Here is a 24,965-nt window from a genome sequence, read left to right as displayed (position 1 = left end):
AAAAGCCTTGGACTGGTCCAATGCCAGCAAATACTTACCCCATTTTTCAGCACGACATTGCTCCACAGCCTCCCGGATGCCAAGGACAGCACTAAAGGTGCTTCGACCCCTTACAGTGCAATGCTGAGACGGGGAAAGTAACAGCCCGGAAACTTCCATCAGCCGATTAAAGAGTACCTTTGCCAGAATCTTTCTGTCCGTATTGAGAAGAGCGATGGGGCGCCAATTCTCAATACGGGCTGGGTCCTTACCTTTAGACAATAATATGAGAGCAGAGGATCTCAGAGGGAGGGAGCACTCCCTCACCCAGGCTTTCATTAAATACCTCTACAAGATGAGGAGCCAAGATGTCTGAGAAAACTTAAAAAAATTCAGATGTTAACCCATCTGGGCCTGGAGATTTTTTTATAGACAAACCGTCTATAGCCTTCTTGACCTCCTCCACTGTCACATCATTCCCCAAAGAGTCAAAAGAAGGATCAAGCTACTCAAGCCCAGGTGTCTCCCCCAGGAACCGATCCATCCTCTCTCTAATGAGTGGCTGCTCAGACAAAAGGTCGGAGTAATAAGACCTGATTACTCCAAAAATACCCTCCCTGTCTCCATGAAGAGTACCCTGGTCATCAAACAGGCCCTGGACCTCCCTCAAATCAACTGATTTTCTGCAACTCTGGTAGGGATCAGGCGAGTGGTATTTTCCATAATCCCTCTCCAAAATCAAAGAAGCCAGACGATCATACTGATATTCTCTCATCTGAGCCTTCACCCGGGAGATTTCCCCACAATCCCCACGCCCAGAGATCAAGAAATCTAGTTCCTTTCTCAGGCTCTGGTAGATACATCTTTTTGTCAAGTTTCTCCTGGCTACCAGCCTTTGAAAAAACCTTTGAGTCCTCTTTTTACACTCCTCCCACCACTCAGATCTACTCCAACCAGCCTCCAGAAGTGTTTCCCGCAGTTGAAAAAAGTCTCTAAAGGACTGTCTAACTCCCTCCTCCTTCAGGAGCCCAGAATTCAAACGCCAAAGGCCCCGCCCTTTCTGAGGGGTTTCTGAGACGTTCAAAGCAACACACAGAAAAACGTGGTCGGAGAACTCTACTGGCTTTGTCTCAGGAGGCAAAGTTTTCGAGGACTCCTTAACAAAAAACCTATCTATCCTAGAACTACGGCTACCACAATGATAGGTAAAACCAGTGAGGTCTGGGAAATGGCGAACATGCACATCGACCAGACCAGCCTCTCTAATCATGCTAACTAAAAAATTGGAATCATAGCCCAGGGTCATCTTTGTGACTCCCCTATCTTTTGGCCTAATAACGGTGTTAAAATCACCACCAAAGATGATCTGCCGGGCCGTAAAGAGAAACGGTTTTATCTCCCTGAAAAGACATTTCCTGTCCCAAGCTGTTTGGGGCCCATAGATGTTTATTAATCTCAGGTCATGTCCTCTCAGGTTGACATCCAAAACCATGCACCTACCTACCTGTAATTCTATAATCCTGTGCATGTTTACCATATCAGTAAAAAGCACTGCCAACCCACCGTACGGCTCGGCCGCAAGAGACCAGAAGGAAGGCCCACGCCTCCACTGACCCTTGGCCCGATGAAGTGTCGCCAGGTCACCTATCCTAGTCTCCTGCAAAAATAAAAAAATCAACATCAACCGTGTTGAAAAAATCAAAGGCCAAGAAACGAGCCGTTCGGAAAACACGGAAGCCACATTAATGGTGGCACATCGCATAGGTTGGGGATCCATGTTTCTTGGATTATAGAAGTAGGATCCCATTCACTTTTTCTTTGCTTGTCTTTTAGAGTCCTCATCCGAGGATCCAACTCTTTTACATGCCACCCCAAAAGGGATAGCATCCTCATCAGACAGGGAGATCTCTTCCTCCTCACTCACACTATCAGCAACAGGGACCACAGTCTCACTAAGTAGACTCTCGGACCCCTTCCTACCAATCCCCTCCCCAACAACACACCCCTCCACCTTTACCACCTCGTCCGGGGGAGGATCCGGATCAGGAGCCTTTGGGGTACTAATAAAGGAGCCGCCTCCGGGACCACCCCCACCAGGGGACCCAGGAGTTTCATCAACCACCAACACCTCATCTGAAGAATGAGGGACTTCCCCTTCTGGACACTGAGCTACTTCAACCACGTCTAACAGGGATCCCATAGCCTGGCTCAACCCAATCCCCACAGGGTCCCACTCCAGCTCCCCCTGAGAACCATTTCTTTCCAAGTGCTTAGTTTTGCTTTGGGCTTTACCTTGTCCCATTTTTCCCTGTTTATCCTTAGCTACAACCTCCTTCCCAGCAACTGACAGATTAGAGGCCTGCTTTGGCTTTCTATTTTTTGAGACATTTGGGACAAAAACTAATTCTTTGCCCCCAACCATGACCACCTTCCCCTCTTCTTCATCATCAGAAGACAGGACATCGAACCTATTTGAGCAAATAAAATCTGCCTCCTTTTTTTTAGGCTTCCTCCTCCTCCCTTTATTGACGATCTGAAAGGATGCCTCCCCCTTTTCAGGCTGAACCTTCTCTTTCCCACCATCTTCTATCCTCTTCGAGATGTCCTGATGCTGCACAGTAACCGGTACGCTACTTTCTCGACCAGGACCAACCTCCGGCACCACTTCTTCCACCCCTGCACTATAATTATGCGAAGCCTTAGGGCATCGACTGTAGGGATGACCAACTGTACCGCAAAGATTACACCTGACCTTGCTGCATTCCCGGGACCCATGCCCCAACTGGCCACACAAAGCACATTTAATCACCCCACAATCGCTACTGAGGTGACGGAAGTCACCACACTTATGACAGGTTCTGGGTTGCCCAGGGTAAAAACACTGGAGTCGATCACGGCCAATGTAAGCGGCGGAAGGTATGTGTCTAGTCTCAGCCCCTACCTGGTGTAACCTCACAAAGGCCGAATAGGCACCACCCCAGACCCCCCTTGTATGATCAAACTTTACCAAAGGAGAGAGTACTGTACAAGACCTAGACAACCAATATATAATATCAGCAGGGGGCAGTGATTCGTTACGCACCAACACAGTGATCTTAACCCTGTCCTGCCTCGTGATGGTATGGGATTTGAAAAAACAATATGGTTCCTTCATCTTGTTTTTCTCCCAACGGGAGCCAAAGGCCTGCAGGCCATTCAGGGAGAGGAAGCTCAGGTCGAAATCTGGAGTTCTCACTGGGTGAATGCATGCAAAAAGATCTGCAGCCTCAAACCCCAGTGAGAAGATCATACCTAAGAACTCCGACTTCGAAGGAGCCTCCCCATCCCCTACCCATTTGAACTGTACCACATTTCTTCTTTTTATGGGCTGACCCCCACTCACCCCGAACTGAGGACCAGCACTCGGCCGACCAGGAGCAGCCAAAGAATTAGCATATGAACCAGCACCCGGCCTAACCTCAGAGGGAGTTACAGGGAGCCCTTCAGGTGCCAGACCACTACAAGCCCCTATTCCCACATTCCCCACCCCACCAGTCATCCTGACCTGGTTCGCCTGAAACAAATTCACAGCTGCTAGAGCCCTCACCGGCATATCCATGTTACCATATACAGTTTCTACTAACATAACTTCTTCAGGGGTTAATTTGCTCTTATCTACAGCTGGCAGTCCTTGAGCCAATCTCTGCCCCTCTTTCGGCATGGCTTCATACTTTGAAACACCCATCGATGTGGGTAATGATGTCACCTGCGATGTCATACCCGATGCGTCTTTGGCCCCGCCTCCCTCAGCCACCACGGCGACTAAGCCAGAGCCAGCCACCGCAGGCTTACAGGGATGGCCAGCCTCAGCATCAACCACGGCCCGCGCCGCACCCACACTTGCAACTTTAGAGGCGAGCGTTTCGGGGACAAGTCCACAGGGAGCAGCGACAGTCACAAAAGTCCCAGCATCCGCCAAGACCCCAGCAACCGCCACGCCCCCCGCACCGTCACCACACAGCACTCCCTCCAGGAGAGACGCCTCCCCCGTTTGGAAGCCACCAGATACTGCCATCATTGGCCTTTCCACTATATCTGCAGCATCATGCACGATCTTAGAAAAATCACTTCCATCACAGCTCCTGACAGCCACTTCCTTCTCCATAGGCTGGACTCCCACCTCCATACACTCCACTGGAGGCTCTGATGCCGCTACTGAACTTGCCAGGACCAGGCCGCCACCGCCATCCTGTTCAGGCAGAGATTCCTGCAACTCCTTTTTCCCTTGAGACAGAACCTGACGACACAATGCCGACGCAGCCACAGAAACTGCTGGGACCGACCTGCTACTGCCCCCACAATCCTGCTCAGGTAAGGACTTTATCAATACTTCTTTCTCCTGAGAAAGAGCCAGATTACATAACACTTTAATTCTTTCCTTTACTGCAGCCAGGCTAGTACTTAGCTCCCAAATCTCATCCTTTAGGAGAGCTCTCTCATGACTGCTACAAGTATTTCGTTTCCTTCTCTTGAGGGAAAGACGAGAGGTTAAACGAGACTGCTCCGTTTTTAACTCTTCCAGGCTCATATTCACATATTCATCCATAGAGGATTCTGAGCTGCTATCAAAGACCACAGCATCCCCCGCTTCACCACAGGCAGGTACCTTCGCCATATCACCCCCCCAGTTTTCCTCACCTGGAGAGCCAGAGTCCCGTGGTTTGGGGGTCACCAGTTGGGGATCCTGTTTCTTCACAGGGTCCACAATCACTGGGGCTGCCACACTGACCGAATCTCCCAATGCTGGAACTTCCACGGCTGTATGCAGGCCAGAAATCCCGGGGCCTCCTTCGGGCCCAGCAGCCCGGGACTCGCCATCATCGTCCTCCCCAGGAGAATCCATCCTCCCCTGGGAGGCTCCCAGGGGAAACACTGCAGGCTTCAGAAAAGGACCAGGGCCTAAGAGCTCTCTCCTGTGCAGCCTCCTCCAGTCTCAGGTGTCAAATTTGTGGCCCAAGACTAGTTAACCCTTGCAAAACTACAGCTATTTATTCAAAATTGTCAAATATGGTGTGTGTGCCCACTTTGCCAGTGTATTTCATGCCCAAAACAGCGTTGGGCCAAACAAAATACAAGTGGGTGATATGTAAGTGACCACCCTCTGTTGATTTCAGGTGTCAAATTTGTGGCCCAAGACTAGTTAACCCTTTGAAAACTACAGCTACTTATTCAAAATGGCAAAATATGGTGTGTGTGCCCACTTTGCCAGTGTATTTCATGCCCAAAACAGCGTTAGGCCAAACAAAATACAAGTGGGTGATATGTAAGTGACCACCCTCTGTTGAGTTCAGGTGTCAAATTAGTGGCCCAAAACTAGTTAACCCTTGCAAAACTACAGCTACTTATTCAAAATGGCAAAATATGGTGTTTGTGCCCACTTCGCCAGTGTATTTCATGCCCAAAACAGCGTTGGGCCAGGCAAAATACAAGTGGGTGATATGTAAGTGACCACCCTCTGTTGATTTCAGGTGTCAAATTTGTGGCCCAAGACTAGTTAACCCTTGCAAAACTACAGCTATTTATTCAAAATTGTAAAATATGGTGTGTGTGCCCACTTTGCCAGTGTATTTCATGCCCAAAACAGCGTTGGGCCAAACAAAATACAAGTGGGTGATATGTAAGTGACCACCCTCTGTTGATTTCAGGTGTCAAATTTGTGGCCCAAGACTAGTTAACCCTTTGAAAACTACAGCTACTTATTCAAAATGACAAAATATGGTGTTTGTGCCCACTTTGCCAGTGTATTTCATGCCCAAAACAGCGTTGGGCCAGGCAAAATACAAGTTGGTGATATGTAAGTGACCACCCTCTGTTGATTTCAGGTGTCAAATTTGTGGCCCAAGACTAGTTAACCCTTGCAAAACTACAGCTATTTATTCAAAATTGTAAAATATGGTGTGTGTGCCCACTTTGCCAGTGTATTTCATGCCCAAAACAGCGTTGGGCCAAACAAAATACAAGTGGGTGATATGTAAGTGACCACCCTCTGTTGAGTTCAGGTGTCAAATTTGTGGCCCAAGACTAGTTAACCCTTGCAAAACTACAGCTACTTATTCAAAATGGCAAAATATGGTGTGTGTGCCCACTTTGCCAGTGTATTTCATGCCCAAAACAGCGTTGGGCCAGGCAAAATACAAGTGGGTGATATGTAAGTGACCACCCTCTGTTGATTTCAGGTGTCAAATTAGTGGCCCAAGACTAGTTAACCCTTGCAAAACTACAGCTACTTATTCAAAATGGCAAAATATGCTGTGTGTGCCCACTTTGCCAGTGTATTTCATGCCCAAAACAGCATTGGGCCAAGCAAAATGCAAATGGGTGATATGTAAGTTACCACCCTCTGTTGATTTCAGGGGTAAAATTTGTGGCCCAAGACTAGTTAACCCTTGCAAAACTACAGCTACTTATTCAAAATGGCAAAATATGCTGTGTGTGCCCACTTTGCCAGTGTATTTCATGCCCAAAACAGCGTTGGGCCAAACAAAATACAAATGGGTGATATGTAAGTGACAACCCTCTGTTGAGTTCAGGTGTCAAATTAGTGGCCCAAGACTAGTTAACCCTTGCAAAACTACAGCTACTTATTCAAAATGGCAAAATATGGTGTTTGTGCCCATTTTGCCAGTGTATTTCATGCCCAAAACAGCGTTGGGCCAGGCAAAATACAAGTGGGTGATATGTAAGTGACCACCCTCTGTTGATTTCAGGTGTCAAATTTGTGGCCCAAGACTAGTTAACCCTTGCAAAACTACAGCTATTTATTCAAAATTGTAAAATATGGTGTGTGTGCCCACTTTGCCAGTGTATTTCATGCCCAAAACAGCGTTGGGCCAAACAAAATACAAGTGGGTGATATGAAAGTGACCACCCTCTGTTGAGTTCAGGTGTCAAATTTGTGGCCCAAGACTAGTTAACCCTTGCAAAACTACAGCTACTTATTCAAAATGGCAAAATATGGTGTGTGTGCCCACTTTGCCTGTGTATTTCATGCCCAAAACAGCGTTGGGCCAGGCAAAATACATGTGGGTGATATGTAAGTGACCACCCTCTGTTGATTTCAGGTGTCAAATTAGTGGCACAAGACTAGTTAACCCTTGCAAAACTACAGCTACTTATTCAAAATAGCAAAATATGGTGTTTGTGCCCACTTTGCCAGTGTATTTCATGCCCAAAACAGCGTTGGGCCAGGCAAAATACAAGTGGGTGATATGTAAGTGACCACCCTCTGTTGATTTCAGGTGTCAAATTTGTGGCCCAAGACTAGTTAACCCTTGCAAAACTACAGCTATTTATTCAAAATGGTAAATATGGTGTGTGTGTGTCCACTTTGCCAGTGTATTTCATGCCCAAAACAGCATTGGGCCAAACAAAATACAAATGGGTGATATGTAAGTGACCACCCTCTGTTGAGTTCAGGTGTCAAATTAGTGGCCCAAGACTAGTTAACCCTTGCAAAACTACAGCTACTTATTCAAAATGGCAAAATATGGTGTTTGTGCCCACTTTGCCAGTGTATTTCATGCCCAAAACAGCGTTGGGCCAGGCAAAATACAAGTGGGTGATATGTAAGTGACCACCCTCTGTTGATTTCAGGTGTCAAATTTGTGGCCCAAGACTAGTTAACCCTTGCAAAACTACAGCTATTTATTCAAAATGGTAAAATATGGTGTGTGTGCCCACTTTGCCAGTGTATTTCATGCCCAAAACAGCGTTGGGCCAGGCAAAATACAAGTGGGTGATATGTAAATGACCACCCTCTGTTGATTTCAGGTGTCAAATTTGTGGCCCAAGACTAGTTAACCCTTGCAAAACTACAGCTATTTATTCAAAATTTTAAAATATGGTGTGTGTGTCCATTTTGCCAGTATATTTCATGCCCAAAACAGCGTTGGGCCAAACAAAATACAAGTGGGTGATATGTAAGTGACCACCCTCTGTTGAGTTCAGGTGTCAAATTTGTGGCCCAAGACTAGTTAACCCTTGCAAAACTACAGCTACTTATTCAAAATGGCAAAATATGGTGTGTGTGCCCACTTTGCCAGTGTATTTCATGCCCAAAACAGCGTTGGGCCAGGCAAAATACAAGTGGGTGATATGTAAGTGACCACCCTCTGTTGATTTCAGGTGTCAAATTTGTGGCCCAAGACTAGTTAACCCTTGCAAAACTACAGCTACTTATTCAAAATGGCAAAATATGGTGTTTGTGCCCACTTTGCCAGTGTATTTCATGCCCAAAACAGCGTTGGGCCAGGCAAAATACAACTGGGTGATATGTAAGTGACCACCCTCTGTTGATTTCAGGTGTCAAATTTGTGGCCCAAGACTAGTTAACCCTTGCAAAACTACAGCTATTTATTCAAAATGGTAAAATATGGTGTGTGTGCCCACTTTGCCAGTGTATTTCATGCCCAAAACAGCGTTGGGCCAGGCAAAATACAAGTGGGTGATATGTAAATGACCACCCTCTGTTGATTTCAGGTGTCAAATTTGTGGCCCAAGACTAGTTAACCCTTGCAAAACTACAGCTATTTATTCAAAATTTTAAAATAGGGTGTGTGTGTCCATTTTGCCAGTGTATTTCATGCCCAAAACAGCGTTGGGCCAAACAAAATACAAGTGGGTGATATGTAAGTGACCACCCTCTGTTGAGTTCAGGTGTCAAATTTGTGGCCCAAGACTAGTTAACCCTTGCAAAACTACAGCTACTTATTCAAAATGGCAAAATATGGTCTGTGTGCCAACTTTGCCAGTGTATTTCATGCCCAAAACAGCGTTGGGCCAGGCAAAATACAAGTGGGTGATATGTAAGTGACCACCCTCTGTTGATTTCAGGTGTCAAATTTGTGGCCCAAGACTAGTTAACCCTTGCAAAACTACAGCTACTTATTCAAAATTCAAAATATGGTGTTTGTGCCCACTTTGCCAGTGTATTTCATGCCCAAAACAGCGTTGGGCCAGGCAAAGTACAAGTGGGTTACATGCAAGTGACCACTTTCTGTTGATTTCAGGGGTAAAATTTGTGGCCCAAGACTAGTTAACCCTTGCAAAACTACAGCTATTTATTCAAAATGGCAAAATATGGTGTTTGTGCCCATTTTGCCAGTGTATTTCATGCCCAAAACAGCGTTGGGCCAGGCAAAATACAAGTGGGTGATATGTAAGTGACCACCCTCTGTTGATTTCAGGTGTCAAATTTGTGGCCCAAGACTAGTTAACCCTTGCAAAACTACAGCTATTTATTCAAAATTGTAAAATATGGTGTGTGTGCCCACTTTGCCAGTGTATTTCATGCCCAAAACAGCGTTGGGCCAAACAAAATACAAGTGGGTGATATGAAAGTGACCACCCTCTGTTGAGTTCAGGTGTCAAATTTGTGGCCCAAGACTAGTTAACCCTTGCAAAACTACAGCTACTTATTCAAAATGGCAAAATATGGTGTTTGTGCCCATTTTGCCAGTGTATTTCATGCCCAAAACAGCGTTGGGCCAGGCAAAATACAAGTGGGTGATATGTAAGTGACCACCCTCTGTTGATTTCAGGTGTCAAATTTGTGGCCCAAGACTAGTTAACCCTTGCAAAACTACAGCTATTTATTCAAAATTGTAAAATATGGTGTGTGTGCCCACTTTGCCAGTGTATTTCATGCCCAAAACAGCGTTGGGCCAAACAAAATACAAGTGGGTGATATGAAAGTGACCACCCTCTGTTGAGTTCAGGTGTCAAATTTGTGGCCCAAGACTAGTTAACCCTTGCAAAACTACAGCTACTTATTCAAAATGGCAAAATATGGTGTGTGTGCCCACTTTGCCAGTGTATTTCATGCCCAAAACAGCGTTGGGCCAGGCAAAATACAAGTGGGTGATATGTAAGTGACCACCCTCTGTTGATTTCAGGTGTCAAATTAGTGGCCCAAGACTAGTTAACCCTTGCAAAACTACAGCTACTTATTCAAAATAGCAAAATATGGTGTTTGTGCCCACTTTGCCAGTGTATTTCATGCCCAAAACAGCGTTGCGCCAGGCAAAATACAAGTGGGTGATATGTAAGTGACCACCCTCTGTTGATTTCAGGTGTCAAATTTGTGGCCCAAGACTAGTTAACCCTTGCAAAACTACAGCTATTTATTCAAAATGGTAAATATGGTGTGTGTGTGTGTCCACTTTGCCAGTGTATTTCATGCCCAAAACAGCGTTGGGCCAAACAAAATACAAATGGGTGATATGTAAGTGACCACCCTCTGTTGAGTTCAGGTGTCAAATTAGTGGCCCAAGACTAGTTAACCCTTGCAAAACTACAGCTACTTATTCAAAATGGCAAAATATGGTGTTTGTGCCCACTTTGCCAGTGTATTTCATGCCCAAAACAGCGTTGGGCCAGGCAAAATACAAGTGGGTGATATGTAAGTGACCACCCTCTGTTGATTTCAGGTGTCAAATTTGTGGCCCAAGACTAGTTAACCCTTGCAAAACTACAGCTATTTATTCAAAATGGTAAAATATGGTGTGTGTGCCCACTTTGCCAGTGTATTTCATGCCCAAAACAGCGTTGGGCCAGGCAAAATACAAGTGGGTGATATGTAAATGACCACCCTCTGTTGATTTCAGGTGTCAAATTTGTGGCCCAAGACTAGTTAACCCTTGCAAAACTACAGCTATTTATTCAAAATTTTAAAATATGATGTGTGTGTCCATTTTGCCAGTGTATTTCATGCCCAAAACAGCGTTGGGCCAAACAAAATACAAGTGGGTGATATGTAAGTGACCACCCTCTGTTGAGTTCAGGTGTCAAATTTGTGGCCCAAGACTAGTTAACCCTTGCAAAACTACAGCTACTCATTCAAAATGGCAAAATATGGTGTGTGTGCCCACTTTGCCAGTGTATTTCATGCCCAAAACAGCATTGGGCCAGGCAAAATACAAGTGGGTGATATGTAAGTGACCACCCTCTGTTGATTTCAGGTGTCAAATTTGTGGCCCAAGACTAGTTAACCCTTGCAAAACTACAGCTACTTATTCAAAATGGCAAAATATGGTGTTTGTGCCCACTTTGCCAGTGTATTTCATGCCCAAAACAGCGTTGGGCCAGGCAAAATACAAGTGGGTTACATGCAAGTGACCACTTTCTGTTGATTTCAGGGGTAAAATTTGTGGCCCAAGACTAGTTAACCCTTGCAAAACTACAGCTATTTATTCAAAATGGTAAAATATGGTGTGTGTGCCCACTTTGCCAGTGTATTTCATGCCCAAAACAGCGTTAGGCCAAACAAAATACAAGTGGGTGATATGTAAGTGACCACCCTCTGTTGATTTCAGGTGTCAAATTTGTGGCCCAAGACTAGTTAACCCTTGCAAAACTACAGCTACTTATTCAAAATGGCAAAATATGGTGTGTGTGCCCACTTTGCCAGTGTATTTCATGCCCAAAACAGCGTTGGGCCAGGCAAAATACAAGTGGGTGATATGTAAGTGACCACCCTCTGTTGATTTCAGGTGTCAAATTTGTGGCCCAAGACTAGTTAACCCTTGCAAAACTAGAGATGAGCGGGTTCGGTTCCTCGGAATCCGAACCCGCCCGAACTTCATGTTTTTTTACACGGGTCCGAGCGACTCGGATCTTCCCGCCTTGCTCGGTTAACCCGAGCGCGCCCGAACGTCATCATCACGCTGTCGGATTCTCGCGAGGCTCGGATTCTATCGCGAGACTCGGATTCTATATAAGGAGCCGCGCGTCGCCGCCATTTTTCACACGTGCATTGAGATTCATAGGGAGAGGACGTGTCTGGCGTCCTCTCCGTTTATAGAGATTCGAGAAGAGAGTGAGACAGAGAGAGACACAGTAGTAATTTGGGGAGCATTAGGAGGAGTACTACTACTACTAGTACTTGCTGAAGTGATAGAGAGAGATAGTGTGACTGTATTATCTGACTTGTGGGGGAGACACTGACAGTGGGGAGCAGTTAGAGTCTGAGAGCAGGACTCAGGACTCAGGAGTACATATAACGTACAGTGCACACTTTTGCTGCCAGAGTGCCAGCCACACTGCCATTGTTTGTGACCACACTGACCACCAGTATAATATATATTGTGATTGTCTGCTTAGGACTCAGGAGTACTACTTGCAAGTTGCTGATAGTGTGACCAGTGACCTGACCACCAGTTTAATAAATCACCACCAGTTTATGAGTTTAATATATATATATATATATATATATATATATATATATAATTGTATATAATATATATATAATATTGTATACCACCTAGCACCTACCCGTGTTTTTTTTTTTTTTTCTTTCTTCTTTATACATACTACTATAGTAGCTTACTGTAGCAGTCTGCGGTGCTGCTGAGCTGACAGTGTCCAGCAGGTCCGTCATCAGTCATTACATAATAAATATATAATATATACCTGTCCGGCTGCAGTACTAGTGATATTATATATACATATATATTGATTTCATCTCATTATCATCCAGTCTATATTAGCAGCAGACACAGTACGTTAGTCCACGGCTGTAGCTACCTCTGTGTCGGCACTCGGCAGTCCATCCATAATTGTATACCACCTACCCGTGGTTGTTGTTTTTTTCTTTCTTCTTTATACATACTACTATAGTAGCTTACTGTAGCAGTCTGCGGTGCTGCTGAGCTGACAGTGTCCAGCAGGTCCGTCATCAGTCATTACATAATAAATATATAATATATACCTGTCCGGCTGCAGTACTAGTGATATTATATATACATATATATTGATTTCATCTCATTATCATCCAGTCTATATTAGCAGCAGACACAGTACGTTAGTCCACGGCTGTAGCTACCTCTGTGTCGGCACTCGGCAGTCCATCCATAATTGTATACCACCTACCCGTGGTTGTTGTTTTTTTCTTTCTTCTTTATACATACTACTATAGTAGCTTACTGTAGCAGTCTGCGGTGCTGCTGAGCTGACAGTGTCCAGCAGGTCCGTCATCAGTCATTACATAATAAATATATAATATATACCTGTCCGGCTGCAGTACTAGTGATATTATATATACATATATATTGATTTCATCTCATTATCATCCAGTCTATATTATCAGCAGACACAGTACGTTAGTCCACGGCTGTAGCTACCTCTGTGTCGGCACTCGGCAGTCCATCCATAATTGTATACCACCTACCCGTGGTTGTTGTTTTTTTCTTTCTTCTTTATACATACTACTATAGTAGCTTACTGTAGCAGTCTGCGGTGCTGCTGAGCTGACAGTGTCCAGCAGGTCCGTCATCAGTCATTACATAATAAATATATAATATATACCTGTCCGGCTGCAGTACTAGTGATATTATATATACATATATATTGATTTCATCTCATTATCATCCAGTCTATATTAGCAGCAGACACAGTACGGTAGTCCACGGCTGTAGCTACCTCTGTGTCGGCACTCGGCAGTCCATCCATAATTGTATACCACCTACCCGTGGTTGTTGTTTTTTTCTTTCTTCTTTATACATACTACTATAGTAGCTTACTGTAGCAGTCTGCGGTGCTGCTGAGCTGACAGTGTCCAGCAGGTCCGTCATCAGTCATTACATAATAAATATATAATATATACCTGTCCGGCTGCAGTACTAGTGATATTATATATACATATATATTGATTTCATCTCATTATCATCCAGTCTATATTAGCAGCAGACACAGTACGGTAGTCCACGGCTGTAGCTACCTCTGTGTCGGCACTCGGCAGTCCATCCATAATTGTATACCACCTACCCGTGGTTGTTGTTTTTTTCTTTCTTCTTTATACATACTACTATAGTAGCTTACTGTAGCAGTCTGCGGTGCTGCTGAGCTGACAGTGTCCAGCAGGTCCGTCATCAGTCATTACATAATAAATATATAATATATACCTGTCCGGCTGCAGTACTAGTGATATTATATATACATATATATTGATTTCATCTCATTATCATCCAGTCTATATTAGCAGCAGACACAGTACGGTAGTCCACGGCTGTAGCTACCTCTGTGTCGGCACTCGGCAGTCCATCCATAAGTATACTAGTATCCATCCATCTCCATTGTTTACCTGAGGTGCCTTTTAGTTGTCCCTATTAAAGTATGGAGAACAAAAATGTTGAGGTTCCAAAATTAGGGAAAGATCAAGATCCACTTCCACCTCGTGCTGAAGCTGCTGCCACTAGTCATGACCGAGACGATGAAATGCCAGCAACGTCGTCTGCCAAGGCCGATGCCCAATGTCATAGTACAGAGCATGTAAAATCCAAAACACCAAATATCAGTAAAAAAAGGACTCCAAAACCTAAAATAAAATTGTCGGAGGAGAAGCGTAAACTTGCCAATATGCCATTTACCACACGGAGTGGCAAGGAACGGCTGAGGCCCTGGCCTATGTTCATGGCTAGTGGTTCAGCTTCACAAGAGGATGGAAGCACTCAGCCTCTCGCTAGAAAAATGAAAAGACTCAAGCTGACAAAAGCACCGCAAAGAACTGTGCGTTCTTCGAAATCCCAAATCCACAAGGAGAGTCCAATTGTGTCGGTTGCGATGCCTGACCTTCCCAACACTGGACGTGAAGAGCATGCGCCTTCCACCATTTGCACGCCCCCCTGCAAGTGCTGGAAGGAGCACCCGCAGTCCAGTTCCTGATAGTCAGATTGAAGATGTCAGTGTTGAAGTACACCAGGATGAGGAGGATATGGGTGTTGCTGGCGCTGGGGAGGAAATTGACCAGGAGGATTCTGATGGTGAGGTGGTTTGTTTAAGTCAGGCACCCGGGGAGACACCTGTTGTCCGTGGGAGGAATATGGCCATTGACATGCCTGGTGAAAATACAAAAAAAATCAGCTCTTCGGTGTGGAAGTATTTCAACAGAAATGCGGACAACAGGTGTCAAGCCGTGTGTTGCCTTTGTCAAGCTGTAATAAGTAGGGGTAAGGACGTTAACCACCTCGGAACATCCTCCCTTATACGTCACCTGCAGCGCATTCATAATAAGTCAGTGACAAGTTCAAAAACTTTGGGTGACAGCGGAAGCAGTCCACGGACCAGTAAATCCCTTCCTCTTGTAACCAAGCTCACGCAAACCACCCCACCAACTCCCTCAGTGTCAATTTCCTCCTTACCCAGGAATGCCAATAGTCCTGCAGGCCATGTCACTGGCAATTCTGACGAGTCCTCTCCTGCCTGGGATTCCTCCGATGCATCCTTGAGTGTAATGCCTACTGCTGCTGGCGCTGCTGTTGTTGCTGCTGGGAGTCGATCGTCATCCCAGAGGGGAAGTCGGAAGACCACTTGTACTACTTCCAGTAAGCAATTGACTGTCCAACAGTCCTTTGCGAGGAAGATGAAATATCACAGCAGTCATCCTGCTGCAAAGCGGATAACTGAGGCCTTGACAACTATGTTGGTGTTAGACGTGCGTCCGGTATCCGCCGTTAGTTCACAGGGAACTAGACAATTTATTGAGGCAGTGTGCCCCCGTTACCAAATACCATCTAGGTTCCACTTCTCTAGGCAGGCGATACCGAGAATGTACACGGACGTCAGAAAAAGACTCACCAGTGTCCTAAAAAATGCAGTTGTACCCAATGTCCACTTAACCACGGACATGTGGACAAGTGGAGCAGGGCAGGGTCAGGACTATATGACTGTGACAGCCCACTGGGTAGATGTATGGACTCCCGCCGCAAGAACAGCAGCGGCGGCACCAGTAGCAGCATCTCGCAAACGCCAACTCTTTCCTAGGCAGGCTACGCTTTGTATCACCGCTTTCCAGAATACGCACACAGCTGAAAACCTCTTACGGCAACTGAGGAAGATCATCGCGGAATGGCTTACCCCAATTGGACTCTCCTGTGGATTTGTGGCATCGGACAACGCCAGCAATATTGTGTGTGCATTAAATATGGGCAAATTCCAGCACGTCCCATGTTTTGCACATACCTTGAATTTTGTGGTGCAGAATTTTTTTAAAAACGACAGGGGTGTGCAAGAGATGCTGTCGGTGGCCAGAAGAATTGCGGGACACTTTCGGCGTACAGGCACCACGTACAGAAGACTGGAGCACCACCAAAAACAACTGAACCTGCCCTGCCATCATCTGATGCAAGAAGTGGTAACGAGGTGGAATTCAACCCTCTATATGCTTCAGAGGTTGGAGGAGCAACAAAAGGCCATTCAAGCCTATACAATTCAGCACGATATAGGAGGTGGAATGCACCTGTCTCAAGCGCAGTGGAGAATGATTTCAACGTTGTGCAAGGTTCTGATGCCCTTTGAACTTGCCACACGTGAAGTCAGTTCAGACACTGCCAGCCTGAGTCAGGTCATTCCCCTCATCAGGCTTTTGCAGAAGAAGCTGGAGACATTGAAGGAGGAGCTAACACAGAGCGATTCCGCTAGGCATGTGGGACTTGTGGATGGAGCCCTTAATTCGCTTAACAAGGATTCACGGGTGGTCAATCTGTTGAAATCAGAGCACTACATTTTGGCCACCATGCTCGATCCTAGATTTAAAGCCTACCTTGGATCTCTCTTTCCGGCAGACACAAGTCTGCTGGGGTTCAAAGACCTGCTGGTGAGAAAATTGTCAAGTCAAGCGGAACGCGACCTGTCAACATCTCCTCCTTCACATTCTCCCGCAACTGGGGGTGCGAGGAAAAGGCTCAGAATTCCGAGCCCACCCGCTGGCGGTGATGCAGGGCAGTCTGGAGCGACTGCTGATGCTGACATCTGGTCCGGACTGAAGGACCTGACAACGATTACGGACATGTCGTCTACTGTCACTGCATATGATTCTCTCACCATTGAAAGAATGGTGGTTGATTATATGAGTGACCGCATCCAAGTAGGCACGTCACACAGTCCGTACTTATACTGGCAGGAAAAAGAGGCAATTTGGAGGCCCTTACACAAACTGGCTTTATTCTACCTAAGTTGCCCTCCCACAAGTGTGTACTCCGAAAGAGTGTTTAGTGCCGCCGCTCACCTTGTCAGCAATCGGCGTACGAGGTTACATCCAGAAAATGTGGAGAAGATGATGTTCATTAAAATGAATTATAATCAATTCCTCCGTGGAGACATTGACCAGCAGCAATTGCCTCCACAAAGTACACAGGGAGCTGAGATGGTGGATTCCAGTGGGGACGAATTGATAATCTGTGAGGAGGGGGATGTACACGGTGATATATCGGAGGATGATGATGAGGTGGACATCTTGCCTCTGTAGAGCCAGTTTGTGCAAGGAGAGATTAATTGCTTCTTTTTAGGTGGGGGTCCAAACCAACCCGTCATTTCAGTCACAGTCGTGTGGCAGACCCTGTCACTGAAATGATGGGTTGGTTAAAGTGTGCATGTCCTGTTTATACAACATAAGGGTGGGTGGGAGGGCCCAAGGACAATTCCATCTTGCACCTCTTTTTTCTTTCATTTTTATTTGCGTCATGTGCTGTTTGGGGAGTGTTTTTTGGAAGGGCCATCCTGCGTGACACTGCAGTGCCACTCCTAGATGGGCCCGGTGTTTGTGTCGGCCACTAGGGTCGCTAAGCTTAGTCACACAGCTACCTCATTGCGCCTCTTTTTTTCTTTGCGTCATGTGCTGTTTGGGGAGGGTTTTTTGGAAGGGACATCCTGCGTGACACTGCAGTGCCACTCCTAGATGGGCCCGGTGTTTGTGTCGGCCACTAGGGTCGCTTATCTTACTCACACAGCTACCTCATTGCGCCTCTTTTTTTCTTTGCGTCATGTGCTGTTTGGGGAGGGTTTTTTGGAAGGGACATCCTGCGTGACACTGCAGTGCCACTCCTGGATGGGCCAGGTGTTTGTGTCGGCCACTAGGGTCGCTTAGCTTACTCACACAGCTACCTCATTGCGCCTCTTTTTTTCTTCTTTGCGTCATGTGCTGTTTGGGGAGTGTTTTTTGGAAGGGCCATCCTGCGTGACACTGCAGTGCCACTCCTAGATGGGCCCGGTGTTTGTGTCGGCCACTAGGGTCGCTAAGCTTAGTCACACAGCTACCTCATTGTGCCTCTTTTTTTCTTTGCGTCATGTGCTGTTTGGGGAGGGTTTTTTGGAAGGGACATCCTGCATGACACTGCAGTGCCACTCCTAGATGGGCCAGGTGTTTGTGTCGGCCACTAGGGTCGCTTATCTTACTCACACAGCTACCTCATTGCGCCTCTTTTTTTCTTTGCGTCATGTGCTGTTTGGGGAGGGTTTTTTGGAAGGGACATCCTGCGTGACACTGCAGTGCCACTCCTAGATGGGCCCGGTGTTTGTGTCGGCCACTAGGGTCGCTTATCTTACTCACACAGCTACCTCATTGCGCCTCTTTTTTTCTTTGCGTCATGTGCTGTTTGGGGAGGGTTTTTTGGAAGGGACATCCTGCGTGACACTGCAGTGCCACTCCTAGATGGGCCAGGTGTTTGTGTCGGCCACTAGGGTCGCTTAGCTTACTCACACAGCTACCTCATTGCGCCTCTTTTTTTTTTCTTTGCGTCATGTGCTGTTTGGGGAGTGTTTTTTGGAAGGGCCATCCTGCGTGACACTGCAGTGCCACTCCTAGATGGGCCCGGTGTTTGTGTCGGCCACTAGGGTCGCTAAGCTTAGTCACACAGCTTCCTCATTGCGCCTCTTTTTTTCTTTGCGTCATGTGCTGTTTGGGGAGGGTTTTTTGGAAGGGACATCCTGCGTGACACTGCAGTGCCACTCCTAGATGGGCCCGGTGTTTGTGTCGGCCACTAGGGTCGCTTAGCTTACTCACACAGCTACCTCATTGCGCCTCTTTTTTTCTTTGCGTCATGTGCGGTTTGGGGAGGGTTTTTTGGAAGGGACATCCTGCGTGACACTGCAGTGCCACTCCTAGATGGGCCAGGTGTTTGTGTCGGCCACTAGGGTCGCTTAGCTTACTCACACAGCTACCTCATTGCGCCTCTTTTTTTCTTCTTTGCGTCATGTGCTGTTTGGGGAGTGTTTTTTGGAAGGGACATCCTGCGTGACACTGCAGTGCCACTCCTAGATGGGCCAGGTGTTTGTGTCGGCCACTAGGGTCGCTTAGCTTACTCACACAGCTACCTCATTGCGCCTCTTTTTTTCTTCTTTGCGTCATGTGCTGTTTGGGGAGTGTTTTTTGGAAGGGACATCCTGCGTGACACTGCAGTGCCACTCCTAGATGGGCCAGGTGTTTGTGTCGGCCACTAGGGTCGCTTAGCTTAGTCATCCAGCGACCTCGGTGCAAATTTTAGGACTAAAAATAATATTGTGAGGTGTGAGGTATTCAGAATAGACTGAAAATGAGTGGAAATTATGGTTTTTGAGGTTAATAATACTTTGGGATCAAAATTACCCCCAAATTCTATGATTTAAGCTGTTTTTTAGTGTTTTTTGAAAAAAACACCCGAATCCAAAACACACCCGAATCCGACAAAAAAAATTCGGTGAGGTTTTGCCAAAACGCGGTCGAACCCAAAACACGGCCGCAGAACCGAACCCAAAACCAAAACACAAAACCCGAAAAATTTCAAGTGCACATCTCTATGCAAAACTACAGCTACTTATTCAAAATGGCAAAACATGGTGTTTGTGCCCACTTTGCCAGTGTATTTCATGCCCAAAACAGCGTTGGGCCAGGCAAAATACAAGTGGTTTACATGCAAGTGACCACTCTCTGTTGATTTCAGGGGTAAAATTTGTGGCCCAAGACTAGTTAACCCTTGCAAAACTACAGCTACTTATTCAAAATGGCAAAATATGCTGTGTGTGCCCACTTTGCCAGTGTATTTCATGCCCAAAACAGCGTTGGGCCAGGCAAAATACAAGTGGGTTACATGCAAGTGACCACTCTGTTGATTTCAGGGGTAAAATTTGTGGCCCAAGACTAGTTAACCCTTGCAAAACTACAGCTACTTATTCAAAATGGCAAAATATGCTGTGTGTGCCCACTTTGCCAGTGTATTTCATGCCCAAAACAGCGTTGGGCCAAACAAAATACAAATGGGTGATATGTAAGTGACCACCCTCTGTTGAGTTCAGGTGTCAAATTAGTGGCCCAAGACAAGTTAACCCTTGCAAAACTACAGCTACTTATTCAAAATGGCAAAATATGGTGTTTGTGCCCACTTTGCCAGTGTATTTCATGCCCAAAACAGCATTGGGCCAGGCAAAATACAAGTGGGTTACATGCAAGTGACCACTCTCTGTTGATTTCAGGGGTAAAATTTGTGGCCCAAGACTAGTTAACCCTTGCAAAACTACAGCTACTTATTCAAAATGGCAAAATATGCTGTGTGTGCCCACTTTGCCAGTGTATTTCATGCCCAAAACAGCGTTGGGACAAACAAAATACAAGTGGGTGATATGTAAGTGACCACCCTCTGTTGATATCAGGTGTCAAATTTGTGGCCCAAGACTAGTTAACCCTTGCAAAACTAAATTTTTTGAATAAGAAGCTGGAGCTCGAATAAGAAGTGAATAAGAAGTGAATAAGAAGCTGGCCGAATAAGAAGCTAACTTCAGCATCGTAGCCTATGCTCTGTTTCTCAGACTTTCCTGATAAGGCTAGAAAGCTGCCCTGTAATATTAGCAGTTTGTTCCAGGAGGAGCGGACCTATCGCTTCTCTGATGGCCCCTATCATCTCCCCATAAGTGACCGAGGCATCAGGAGGGGGGACAGCGCAGCTTGGGGAGCCCATAGTGCCAGTACCTTGTCCCTTCAGTCGCGGATTAGGTGAGGATGGTGCAGAGCTCACTTAATCTCCGGAGTCAGTGGCGTCCGGCTCCATTTTGACGACTCTGCTCTGTCTGTGCTGCCGCTGGCATTGCTTCTTTCCCGGCATCAGGGGAAAGAAATACCTCTCCATCTGTCGGGGGAAGGTAGGTGAGGTGTTCGGGGGTGGGGGGACTTGGGCTGGTTTAGAGGCTGACAAACAGCCTTGATATGCTATGCGGTGTGCTGGAGAACGGAGCCGCTCCTAAGTGTGACCTCACATCCCGGAGGCGGAACCAGAAGTCAGATTAAGTTTATTTACTTGACAAATTAATTTCTACAAATTACAGGCAGTACACAATGTAGTTTGTAGCATGACTCCAAAACTACATTTATTACTGTCAGGGGCAGATTGGGATGGATAACCAGCCCAGAAAATTTATAGAAGCAGCCCTAATGGGGGTGGGATCTGTTGAGGGGGAAGGGTCTGCGTCGAGGGGCGGTGGATAGTGTATGTCTCCAGTGCTGGAGGGGAAGTAGTGTTCCTTCTCACCCTGCACCAAAGCAGTCAGGAGGGCATATGTTAATTTTTAAGGTCAAAACTTTACACGTGATGTTTCGCTACAGCCCTTCAACATTAAAATATGCCCTTCTCACTAATTACGTGTAGGGTGCTAGAATAAACACTATGTAGGATGGGCCATACATGTCCCTGGGGCTGGGGGGTGATATAGTGTGTAGTGTACAGTACAAGCTGGGGCGATGTGTATGTCCCTGGGCTGGGGGGGCAACGTATGTTTAGGGAGGTGGGGGTGGGGGTGTTGTATGTTCCAGATGCCAGGGAGTAGGGTGAGTTACAGGTATGTTTCAGAGGCGGGGTGGTGGTTAGGATGGATACTGGGAGACTAGAGGGTAGGACTGTTTAGCCTATTGTCCTCCACCGAAGCCTGTGCCTGGAGCACAATCTCCATACACTCCACCACCTCTTTATGCAGGCTGGCAGTATTAGTAGAGGGTGAAGGACTGAATAGTAGTAGTGAAGAGCAGGAGGCAGGATGGGAGTAGTAGCGTAGAGCAGGGGACAGGATGGGAGTAGTAGTGTAGAGCAGGGGACAGGATGGGAGTAGTAGTGCAGCGGAGGGGGCAGGATGGGAGTAGTAATGCAGAACGTGGGCAGGATGGGAGCACTAGTGCAGAGCAGGGAGCAGGATGGGAGTTGTAGTGCAGATCCAGAGGCAGGATGGAAGTAGTAGTGCAGAACGGGGGCAGGATGGGAGTAGTAGTGCAGAACGGAGGCAGGATGGGAGTAGTAGTGCAGAACGGAGGCAGGATGGGAGTAGTAGTGCAGAACGGAGGCAGGATGGGAGTAGTAGTGCAGAGCAGGGGGCAGGATGGGAGTTGTATAGCAGAGCAGGAGGTAGGATGGGAGTAGTGGTACAGAGCAGGAGGCAGGATGGGAGTAGTAGTGCAGAGCAGGGGTCAGGATGGGAGTACTAGTGCAGAGCCGGGGGCAAGATGGGAGTACTAGTGCAGAACAGGGTGCACAATGGTAGTTGGGTACAAAAGGCAGGTTGGGAGTAGTAGTGGGAATCAAGTTTGGAGTAGTAGTCATGAGGAAGGATGGGAGTAGCAGTAGGAGAGGTAGAGTAAGATGTAGGACAGAGACAGAGATACAAGGGAGAGAGGACTGAAAGGGGATGGGTAAGCAACACAGGAATAAGACATGTAATAGCTACTGTAGACAATACAATAACCTCCATTTTCCACCACACTCTAGTGGAGGGAGGAGCCGCCAGTGAGGAAGGTAAGGGCTGTGAGACTGCAGCCATACTAGGGATGGCCATCTCTGGGTTATCAATCGATGGTTACCATCAATGTTACCATCGGATATCCTCAATAGTTGGCAACCATCTGTATGGGAACCATCAATGGTTTGCCCATCGATGGTCTCCATTACTTTAGTATTAAGGTAGACAATGGCCAATCAGAGACCGGGGGCATGGCTTCACGGGTGTCTGGGGGCAGAGCTATGCTCTGTGTCCCTGACACCCTAGAGAAAAATAGAAAAAAAAATATTTGATAGTTCTTTACCATCTATGGCGAGAAACCATCTGGTTCTCCCCCATCGATGGTAAAAGTAGTTACCATTGGTCACAGACCATCGATGATTTAGAATAATCGATGGTCGATGGCCATCCCTAAGCCATACAGGCTGCGTCATACTGCTGCTGCATAGCCCAATTAACTGAGATCTCCATCCCGCGCCTCTGCTGCTGTCGTGGCCTCTGCCCTCCAAGATCAGTTTCCTAAGCAGAGGCAGAACTCTGGGAGGCAACGGAGTCATCTGCTGCCGGGATCCTGCTCTGAAGGGGGGCACCTCTGCTCCCATTCTGTGACACCATTGAATTAAGTTAATTTGTAGCTGTCGCTGTCTTTTCAGTGGCCGACTTTCTCACTGGTCCTTGCACCTTACAAATCACACCCTCTTTATTATACTGAATATACACATTTTACAAGTGTCATACCAAGTATTAGAAACCACAACATATTAGACAGGAAGCAGACACCTTACTGATGAAGCTGTTTGCTCCTGTATAGGAAGCATGATAATTCTAATTATATGAAGATACTTCTCTGACAATTACACATAACTTCATAAAGTTAGAATTCTCATGCTTCCTCTACAGGAGCAAATAACTCCATCAGTAAAGTGTCTGCTGTCAGTGTAACAGGTCATGGCTTCTAATCCTGGGTATGACTGACAAGAAATGTGTGATTTAAAATAAAAGACAATTAAATGTATAAATACAGTATATACATTTTTTTCAGAGCACTTAATATAGTAAATAGGGGGGCACCAATATTTAGCTTGGCTCCAGTCAACTGGGACGAACTTACGCCACTGTTCCTAAGTATGGCTGCAGCGATGTCAGTACGGGCTACAGTGCTGTCACTGTCTGACGGGTGGTCTTCAGTTTTCCGGCTGTTAAGATCTCGGCGCACAGTATACCGGCACCGGAATCCTGACACCCGGCATACCGACACCTTTTCTTCCTCTTGGGGTTCCACGCCCCCCATGGAGGGAGAATAGATAGTGTGGCGTGCGTAGCGCGTTACCATGCCCACAGCGTGTGCCCACAGCGCGGCGAGCGCTGCAAGCCCGCAAGGGGCTCATTTGCGCTCTCCCAGCTGTCGGTATGCCGGCGAATGGGATTCCGGCGCCGGTATGCTGGCCACTGGGAGCCCGGCCGCTGGCATACCATACTACACCCCTGTCTGACTGCGGGTCATGGTGCTAATGACAGAGAGGTCCGGACCATTAGGAGGTCAAGCCCAGCGGGAAGTACCCCAGAATCCCGCTGGGCCAATCTGCCCTGGATTACTGTTACTGTTATGTAAGTATTGTTTTGTAGGAACACTATAACTGCTGGTTTGCACCCCCGGTCACTGAGCAAGCTTCATCCAGAGTGGATGTGTTACCAATACTAAAGCTGGGTAATAACTAGATGATTTTTTGAATGATGTGGACGATAATGACACATCATTACGATAATCGTCCACTGTGTATGCACAAAATTGTTAACAATGTGCGCTGCCGTGGGTCATTAACAAGGTCTTCCATCGTCTGTACATGCAGATCAATTCTGACTACATCGTCAGAAACTGCATGTTTGGGGTGGTGGCCGGGTGACGTCACTAAACAATATAGTTCAGTGTGTATGCACTATTTTGTTTGTCCGGGAGTCCAAGGGGAAACACTGATGATATTGCTCATGGAGCGTATCACCTATACTGTGTACCCAGCTTTAGTTTTGCAGAGTTCTCACTCTTTGGTGAAGGAGAAGATACTGTATGCACAAATGCAGGATCCCTTTAAAGAGGAGGCCATCACGAGACCTCCTGTCGGGATCCGGGTGGTCACATTGCCGACAGGCAGTGAAATACCGCCGCCACAGGCTTTTCTCCCTCTATGGGTATACACGCCACCCATTAAGGGAGAATATAACCAAGCCCGTTAGGGGCTTTCTAGCGCTTGCCCCGCTGCCGGCATACTGGTGGCCGGGATTCCAGTGTCAGGATCATGACAGCCGGCATCCCGTACGCCGGTAAAATGTATGAATTCCCTTAAAGAGGACGTATCAGGATAATATCCTACAATATTTAACATTATTTGTAAGTGAACAATGCATTTTACTGCCTTGTTGGGAAGAAGAGCTGAAGGTTTTATAAAGAG

The 24,965-nt window shown here is 46.6% G+C and overlaps 1 protein-coding gene across 1 annotated transcript in view; it reads left to right on the top strand.

Annotated features, from left to right (window-relative positions):
• Window positions 1-4,114: 4,114 nt before the first annotated feature.
• LOC135056644 (protein FRA10AC1) overlaps window positions 4,115-24,965 on the top strand; it is a 330,853-nt gene continuing 310,002 nt past the window's right edge. The window contains exon 1 of the mRNA XM_063962081.1: window positions 4,115-4,329. Within this exon, the coding sequence (XP_063818151.1) occupies window positions 4,165-4,329 (165 nt within the window). The 5' untranslated portion in view covers window positions 4,115-4,164. The remainder of the gene's footprint in view (window positions 4,330-24,965) is intronic.

Source organism: Pseudophryne corroboree, chromosome 3 (assembly GCF_028390025.1).
Source record: "Pseudophryne corroboree isolate aPseCor3 chromosome 3, aPseCor3.hap2, whole genome shotgun sequence".
Lineage (NCBI taxonomy): Eukaryota > Metazoa > Chordata > Amphibia > Anura > Myobatrachidae > Pseudophryne > Pseudophryne corroboree.
The sequence above is the reverse complement of the archived record's forward strand: the minus strand, read 5'-3'. Positions and strand labels throughout refer to the sequence as shown.